The 9,617-nt window shown below is 35.3% G+C and overlaps 1 protein-coding gene across 1 annotated transcript; it reads right to left on the bottom strand.

Moving 5' to 3' along the window:
* Positions 1 to 7,427: 7,427 nt before the first annotated feature.
* On the bottom strand, positions 7,428 to 8,912 carry LOC107762558 (transcription repressor OFP17-like). The gene is made up of 2 exons (XM_016580928.2): positions 8,601 to 8,912; positions 7,428 to 7,786 (listed from the first exon to the last, which is right to left on the bottom strand). Exons 1-2 carry the CDS (start codon positions 8,854 to 8,856, stop codon positions 7,461 to 7,463), a joined length of 582 nt encoding a protein of 193 aa, XP_016436414.1. The 5' UTR covers positions 8,857 to 8,912; the 3' UTR covers positions 7,428 to 7,460.
* Positions 8,913 to 9,617: the final 705 nt, after the last annotated feature.

Genomic DNA, 9,617 nt, shown 5'->3' with positions numbered 1-9,617 from the left:
CTCTCCGAGACTGGAGCTTAGCATGCTCGGCAATGTAGGATAATCGAACCTAAGTAGTATCGAAAATTTCCTTTTCTCTAGCGTTAGCGGCTTCAGCATCGGCTCGGTAGACGTCCACGACCGCCTCCGCCTCGGATGTGGCCTTTGCAAGCTCAGCGGCTGACCGAGCCTTGAGTTCTTCAATTTTCTTGGCTCGGACTAAGCTCCCCTCCTTCACGCTTTGGAGTTGACGCTCAACTGAAGATAGCTGGGCTCGAGCCGTATCTCTCTCCGAGGCAAGGCGGTCCATGCTCTGCTTCCACCCCAAAGTCTCTTTCTCTTTCACCTTAGCCTCCTCGTGAAGCTGCTCAATCTTTTCGGCCTTCTATTGAACCTGTATGATCTAAGTGTTAATCACCAATATCAAATTAATATGTCAAGCTCCCTAAATATTTACATTACCTGCTCGATGAGATCGGTCTTCTCTTTATGAGCTCTTACCAATTCGGCTCGGAGGTCCCTGATCTCCTCTTCTTTTTGCACATAGAGGAGTTTGAGGGCGTCTCTCTCCTCTGTAAGACTTTTGAGATCAGCCTCACACTGGTACAACTCAGCTCGGGATTTGGAAAACGCTTCTCGGTAGAGCATCACAGCCTATGGAGAAAGGAAGGAAATCAGATAAAAGGAAATAAAAGCAAACACAAACCTAATAACGGGGGTTGAAATTTACCTGGCTCAGGAGTCGCTGAGCCTCATCAAAAATGATCGTCGCATCCAGGTCGAAAACGTCATCGACCCCCGTGAAGCAACTACGGAATATGTCATCCCCTTCATGGGCCATTCCCATATCGGGGGTCTCAATAGACTTAGCCTCCCGAAATTGCCCTTCAGAAAATGTGCGGTCGGGCGGCAAATCATCAATATTGAGATTCCCAAGCAAGTCACTTGGGGCACTCTCTCATTTTCGAAGGGCCTTAGAATCAGACCCTTTCAGGCACGTCCGCCGATTGTTCGTCACGACAAGAGACGTCATCAGCCCCCGATGACTCGGGGACTTTGCTCGGACCATCTTTCGATACATTCTCGACCATCACCGACTTAGCTGGTTTCGAAGCTTCGACGCTTCCCCTCTTTAGAGCCACCAGCACACTTTTGGCATCTTCTCCCTCCTCTTCTTCACATCGTAGTTTTTGGGCTGCAGAGTCATTCTTCGACTTACGAGCCTTGCTCTTCTTAGGCTTTGGAATATCAGAAGGCAAGGCCCTTCTCCTCTTCTTATCCTCAGCCGGTTTCGGGACCTCCCCTTCCCCAGATGAAGGTAACCTCATGACGGATTTGTCTCCAAGACCTGTATGGGAGGAAATCAAGTGAAAACGAAGCATTTCACAAGAAGGCATCAAACACAGACAGAGAAGCTTACCGTAATTTTTGGCCTCTCATCGGCCCTCGGCCAAATCACGCCACGAGCGCTCATCGTACAAGGAAGTCGAGGCCAATTTCTGAACCCAGCCTGCAAGGTTCGGGATCACACCGGGCACCCAAGAGACCGTTGCACCATAAAGAAGGATGTATATGAGAAACGATAAAGGAAGCAAAACAATCAATAGAAGCTGTTGGTGAGTTTGTACTTACGCTTCATGTTCCATTCCTCGAAAAATGGCATCTTCTCGGCCGGGATTATGTCAGAATTCCGGACTCGGACAAACCGACCCATCTATTCTCAATCTTTGTCCTCGTCTATGCTCGAGAATAACACCTTTGTGGCTCGGCACTGAAGCCTTACTAATCTGCCTCGATAGAGACGGGGGCTGTATAGTCTAATAAGATGATCGAGGGTGAAAGGCATACCTTCGACCTTGCTCACGAAGAATCGGAGAAAAATAACGATGCGTCAAAAAGAGGAGTGGATTTGGCCTAGGGTTATGTGGTAGTGGCGGCAGAAGTCGATTATAACGAGATCGACGGGACCCAGCATAAAAGGGTAAGTATAAACACTTAAAAACCCTTTCACATGAGTGGTGATAGCCTCCTCGGGGGTAGGAACCACCACCTCTTTGTTTTCCCAGTGGCAATCTTTTTTCACCTGCTCGAGATCGCCTTCAGTTATCGAGCATATATATCTCGACATGGGCTCACATCGGCCAGGAAGCGAAGAGGGTTTTTCTACTTTAAAATCGGAAGTGAGGTCGCATGACCCGGGAACGCACTCTTCGATGCGTGGCTCCACCGGCGTTTTATCTCTGGCCGACCGCGATGAGGAAGCTTTTTCCTTCTGAGGAACGGCTTTTGATGTTTTCGCCATTGTTATATGAGGAAAAAGAAAGAAGAAGACGAAACTTGTTGTTTTAAAAGATTGGCAAACGGGGTTTCAAGAACCTGCAGAATTGATAAACTTGAAGGGAGTAAAAGAGTTTTTGAAGATTAGGGAAAATTTTGAAAGTAAAGTTTGTGAAAGTTATGAAGATAGTCTATTTATAATATCTGCTATAACGGTTTGAAAACACTAGTGGCCTACAGTCAACTGGCACTAATTAATGATCGTGAGAACTATGTAGACGCGACGTTTCGGTCGCCTCTGTCGCTTACGTCACGAGTGTGATGTCATAATTGGTCGAGGTACTAAATCGAAGGCTCAGTTCGTTTCTTCTCGTTACACTCCAAGAAATGAGGGGACTATCTGTATACGGTCAAAATCGGGCCTACCTGATTTTGCTGTTTGATCGAGACAAGGGAGTTGCATTGGGGGTAGCCTCGTAATTAGGGGTGTTCAAAACCGAACCGAAACCGAAAACCGAAACTTAATGGCTTATTGGTATCGGGTTAACGGTTTAACGGACGGGGAACGAATTGAAATTTTTTTATTAACGGCTTATCGATTTGGTGCGGATTATTCAATTTTCTTAACGGATAATCCGTTAACCCGTTAAGAATTGAACTCGTTTACTGCTGCTCTCTAAACTTTAGAAGAAAGATTCAATTATTTATTACCAGCGTGGGAGGTTTCATAATAAATAATAGTAATACACAAGTAAATAAAAAAGAAATATAAGCACGAACCAACAACGGCTTAATAATTTGAATGTTTTGCAGGATGAAAACCAGCTTCTTGTTAGCATTGCTAGCAATGTTGACTACTATTATGGCTCAAAAAGAACTGATTGTCAATATCACCATAGTTCACAATGCCACTGCACAATACATTAAGCAACAGAGAGTAAAGAGAATCACATGCGGACTTTTATGAGTACTAAGTATTTATTTGTTTATGAGACATCAAACAGTGTGCCTCGATGGAAGCTCGCCAGCATATCATCTTGATAGAGGACATGGTAGCGGACTTCGCAGCTGGATTATCGAATTGGTTAAGTTCAATCTTAACCAAGTTGTGTTTTTATTTTTTAACAGTTTGCCATCTTCTTAAACAATAAGAAATTTGTTCAAATGATATTGTTAATGTATTCTGTTGTGTACTTCTCAATCCCTTACCATCCACTTGAATGTAGTATGAGAAGATAAAAGAAGTATTTGATATCCAGTATTTGACTCTAGTAATATGGCCTCATGGTGTAATTTAGTTAATATATATGTATGAGAAATGTTGACTTTATTGTTGTCTCGGGGATGTACTCCCCAACACTGTTTTGAAGTATGTTAAGTTTCAATCAACTGAAACTAAACCGATAACCGCCCGATAATAGCTAAACCGATATCAATCCGCCCGATATCTTATCGGGTGGCTAGCGAATTAATACATTGAAAAACCGATAACCGATAAGCCAAACCGTTAAGTGTAAATAACCGTCCAATCCGCCCGATAAGCAGCCCTACTCGTAATAAATCAGACCCGAGCTCGAGGATGAGACATCGAGCCTAAAGATCGAAGTGTACGTTGAGACCGAGGCCAGCAACAATCGAGACCAAGTATGACCGACTTCGAGGGGAGAATAATAACAGAATGGCAAGATATCCGTAACCGGTCGAAGATCACGACGGAAATCCCGGAACAGATCAAATCAAGAGCGGTTATTAGTACCAATCATGAGATTTATTTCCGTAATTAGAATTGTACCATAATTAGGAATCCTCTAGTATATAAAGGGGAGTCCCCATCATTTGTAAGCATCTTACATTCATGAATATCAAGGCAATATAATATCTCTTGTATCGGTTCATCAACTTACATTTCTTTAAATTGTTCTTACTTCATTATTCTCGAGGGTTCATCAGCTTGAGGGCATTGTCCAAGCATTGGTTTGTTTTACACTCTTGTCAATTCGCATCGTTTATCTCTAAATTAATCAATCAGTATTGAGCAAAAATCATGCGTATCCTTAAAACCACATTACAAGTTTAATTGTTACTCGGATTTTAAGGTAAAACACGTGCCATAATTAAATTCGAACACTTAAAAGATTTATGGGTCAGATGGATTCGCAGCTTTTACAACTAACACATTCCTTTATTTATGGAGCTCATACGAGTAGCACCTTGGCGAAAAAAAATTATAATCTAAGTTTCGAGCATAAAAGATTTCTTGCTAAAATAGACGCCTACAATTTCACTTACTGGTAGGGGTGTACATGGACCGAGTTGATTCGATTTTTATCAAAATCAAACCAAACCAACTATATCGATTTGGATTGGTTCGGTTTTATTGGGATTTTCGGATTTTTTGGATTTTTTATTACTTAAATATTATTTCAATCTTACTTTGTTAAATTTAGTAAAAATTTAAAAAATTGACAAACATATTATCTATTAAAATATTTTTATGGGAGAATTTTCTTAGTAACACATGATAACTATTTTTTTAGTCCATCGATGTATACTTTCAAGGTTAACCGAATTTAGTAATTAAACATAAAAATCAATATTATACGAAATAATAATAATAATAATAATAATAATAATAATAATAATAATAATAATAATAATAATAATAATAATAATAATAATAATAATAATAATAATAATAATAATAATAATAATAATCACTTCACATTCGAAAAAGATATAAGAATTTAATAAATCTTAACATATGATATGAATATGGAAGAACAAATAGATAGATGCATTTCAGTAACACTTGATAAGAAAGTGATGGAACTTTCTTGGTATTTGAGGTTAAATCTTTTTTTAATAGTTTTCATCAAATCTAACAAACATAAATAATTAACTATTTAATAAAACAAACTTAAAGAACCAAAACTCCTCAGTAACATACTTAAGGGATTACTATGAACCTATCCTAAAAATTAAGAGATCATTTTCGTCATTTTCTCAGTCAAATTACGATGCTAGTGTTATTTGGGTCTTGTTTATCTCCTAAGTCAAAAAATGCCTTACAACAAAAATAATAACACCCCAAACCTATGTTACTTAAATAATGCCTTAGATTATTTAAATAAAATTAATAAGGGTAAAAATCATTTACATCCCCCAAGTTTACTCTAAAAATCAAACACATTCTCCAACTTTGAACAATTGTCATTTTCATCTTTTTATCCTATGCAATGTCTATTTTAGCCTTAACATTTTTAACTTTATATGTAATACCTTTTTTATATTATTTAGATATTTTTTAATGCAGGTATTTGTTCATAAGTTAAAAATATTATATCTTATTATATAATTTAATTTAAGTTCACTAATATTATAAATAAAATAATTATATTATGAATTTATTACAAAATTCTTCTTCTTCTTCTTATTATTATTATTATTATTATTATTATTATTATTATTATTATTATTATTATTATTATTATTATTATTATTATTATTATTATTTTTAATATTATGTATATTAAAATGCATATAATGTATGTCGGTGTGTATGTGATTTTAAGTTTCACTATTTTTATTATTCTTATGTGTATATAAATTTTTGAGTTTTGATTGTTATTACTAGATTATTTCTAAATTATAATTAAAGTTCATGTAAAGTGTAAATAGATAATTTTTGCAAATTCATTATAAATTACCTATATTTTACGCCCACTATTTTTTTTTATTATATGTATTGTATAATTTATAAAAAAAAAATTACTCTCTTTTATGCTCAATTTTGTAAATAGATTGAGTTTCGATTGTTGTTAATAAAATTATACGAGTAAATTATTTATTGTAATTTTTTTATTTTTCTCATTTATTTCACTATTGAATATCATTAACTTATATGCTTGACTACTACTTCTCACCTTTTTCAGTTTCAAAAAAGTTTTTTAATTTGTCTATAGGTAAGTCGATAACATAAATTAAAATAAAAAAATATCATTATATTAAGAATAAAAATAAGAAATAAATATTGTAGAGGGTAAAATAGGTATTTTAAGAAGTCACCTCTGATATGAGAAGTAAAATAATAATTATTCAAAGTTAGATGATGAATTTGATTTTTAAAGCAAATTTGAGGGGATTTAAATGATTTTCACCCAATTAACAACGTACTCAATCAGTTGCTGGACTTGCATTTTATTTCTCGATAAAAGTAAAGTGATACATGGAATGGGCTGAACTCAAAAGGGGAGAAATTAAAAAATAGTCAAATTTACAAGTGGTAATTGAAAAATAGCCACAGTTTCAAAAGTAATCGAAATTTAGCCAATTTTTATGTAAAGATAAATCTGAACGAAAACACTGTTCAAAATCCAAAAAATATTCCAGTATAATATACCGGTCCAGCATAATATGCTAGAAGTTCATACACAGGTGCTCCAATCTCCAGTATATTATGCTGGAACTTTCCGCGTGTTGGAGTTCCAGCATAATATGCTGGAAGTTCATACACAGGTGAACCAATCTCCAGTATATTATGTTGGACCGGTCCGTGTTGCAGCAAAATAGTGACTATTTTTTAATGACTTTACAAATGGTGGCTAATTTTGAATTACCAGTCCGAAAACTGGCTAGCCCGTGCTATTTTTACACTCAAAAGGGGATATTCGGGCCAAGAAAAAAATACAGGTTTTTGCAATCGGATCAAAAGACGCTTCGTGATGTGTCAATCTCTTTAATATGTACAATCAGCGCACTTCTTGATTTTGCTTAAGAATTTTAAATTCTACATGTCAAACAATTCAGAAAGTTAAGAAAAATAAAAGTTTGGCTATCAAATGAATTCAATTGCTCGTTTGCTTTTAGCAGTACATATTTTCAAATAACTATGATTGTTAAAATTAATCCCATAGTGAAGTTAAATAGATGTGTCTTATCGGCTTTCATCTATGCCTAAATAAATACAAAATGCTAACTATTCGTGTTCTAAATGTTGGAAGAGCATTCTTTTCAGGCGATGCAATGTGTGACGCCTAAACAGACGTGCCCTTGACCTGATAATTTCAGATACAACTTGCGTTCAAAGACTCATCAAATATTTCCTGCCTTTGTTATTGCTAGATAAATTTCAATTGTCTTATAGAGAGAAAATGCAGTAAAATATAAAGGCATAATGCTCAAGACTATAAGATAATTAGCAAATTTCATTTCATGAATCTCTTTGGGGTGTTGATTTCATCTTCACAGCTTATATTGGAAAACAAATCTTTGCATAGCTCACCATAAAATCTGCACACCAAGTCAATAAAGACAGGGCTTTTCAGATTCTTCCAACAGTATAGCAATTCTTCCACATCCATTAAATCACTCATTTTCCCCTCTTCAGCAATCATTTCAACCAGATAATTCTCAAAACTTCTGCATGCATCTTCCACATCATTTTGAATGAGTAGTTCTTCTCTTTTAGTAGCTCCACTCAATCTCACATAAGCTGGAGTTATTGGTGAGGGCATTGGTGCTTTTATATGTCCTGCACGGCAAAAATTCAACACCTTTTTAGTAGGCGCTTGGAATTTGGAAAAAAACTAGTATTCGTAGTTAAGTTGAAAAATGGTATTTGAAATTTGAAATTATGTTTGGACATGTATTTCACTCGGAAAAATATTGCACCTTTGTGAGCGGGGAAAAAGAATTCTGAAAATTTTGACCACTTTTTGGTTTTGAAAACTCATTTTTGAAAAAAATTCCAAAAAACTTATACAATTTCATGGACAAACATATTTTTGAAAAAAAAATTGAAAAAAGAAAATTGTTTTATGGACAAATGGGGTCTTAGTAACTCAAATTATTAAGTCAAAACAGGCCAAATTAAAATCAAAGAGGAAACCTAGATTTGAAGCTAATGGATTTGGGATTTTATTCTTTTTAAGATACTGAGTTCTAAATCAATAATTAATACTATATTTTTAATAGATTTCTTTAGACAAATCCAAAGTTTGAACCGAAATTAATGGGTTCGACCCGAACACATAAAAGGCATGCTAGCTCCACCACTGGTCAAAATATATAGTGTAGTGACGGGTTAAATGCAAAACAAACCACAATACAAAATCAAATATGGAGTGTAAATTTAGATGATCTTAAGATAATAACTTAGAAAAAATGCATTAGTTTTCACGTGTTTCAAAACGCAAAATGAAAAAAAGAAAGGGAAGTTGGATTATGTTGAGCGGGTTGACGCAAGAAATTTTTGAACTAGTTGGTTCATGACCCTTTTATTGATTTAACCCGTTTTGATTCGTCAAAATTTTTACTCAATTTGCTCATTTGTCACCTCTACGTACCTGCATCACAGAAATTCTTGAGCTCCATGACTTGGTCCTCCTCTCTTGGTTGTCTTCTTATTGAACGAAACACTGACACAACTTCTGAAGCTTGCTTTCTATTACTTGTGCTTGTATTTCTTTCACATTTTGAAGGTCGAAATCTAAGCCTTCTTATAAAGAGGGGCTTTCTTAGTTTGAACTTGAACAGCTTTAGTATTTTCTTGCATGGATTGAAAGGCTTGAATTTGAAGCAACATGAAACGTTCACTTTCATTTTTTGAATATAAAGCAGAATGGTGATTTTTGGCTATCTTTGCTTTTAGTTTGGAAATGATATGAGAATTGTGAGTGCTCTAAGATCAAATTTGTTGGACTTTGGTGTATTATATTGGGGTGCTCCGTTTTGTTTTTATTTAGGGAGGGGGGGATAATGAGTGGTGGGTTACACGTCTCTCATGTTGAAGGGAAAAAAGGTGCTACACCATGAAAGAAATGTTATCAACTTTTAATACGTAGTTGTTAAGATATGAAAGGAACATAAACATACAAGTTGATTAGGATTAATATATTACGAGATATGATTATCTAGAACTATAGTTGTCAATTGATTGTGTCAATGCAGAGGAAATAAATACGTTTATATACTATCAGTTATGTTCATTATAAAATTTTCCAAATCGATTTTTGGATTTCAATTGGATAGACTGGACCTTTTCTTGGGGCAAGTGCACAAATAGTCATTCTCAGGGATGTCATTTAAAGATTATTCGATACTTATTTTATCCTGAGATTTTAAATTAAAAATATTAATTTTAGGACACTTTTGTCTCGAAAATTTGAAATGAAAAAACTGAAATTCAAGACCCATTGACTAATTCCTAAATAGAAGCCCTTTAGAGTGGCTACCTGGTGTCATTTCTACCCTTTTCTTTCCAATCCAATAAGCCTTTAAAGTTCTTCCTTCATAGCCACATCGAAAAGTGCATAAACAACCATTTTTAGGGCTGCTATTTATGGATTAGCTAATACTTATTT

This window comes from Nicotiana tabacum, chromosome 22 (assembly GCF_000715075.1).
Source record: "Nicotiana tabacum cultivar K326 chromosome 22, ASM71507v2, whole genome shotgun sequence".
NCBI classification, from domain to species: Eukaryota; Viridiplantae; Streptophyta; class Magnoliopsida; order Solanales; family Solanaceae; genus Nicotiana; species Nicotiana tabacum.
The sequence above is the reverse complement of the archived record's forward strand: the minus strand, read 5'-3'. Positions and strand labels throughout refer to the sequence as shown.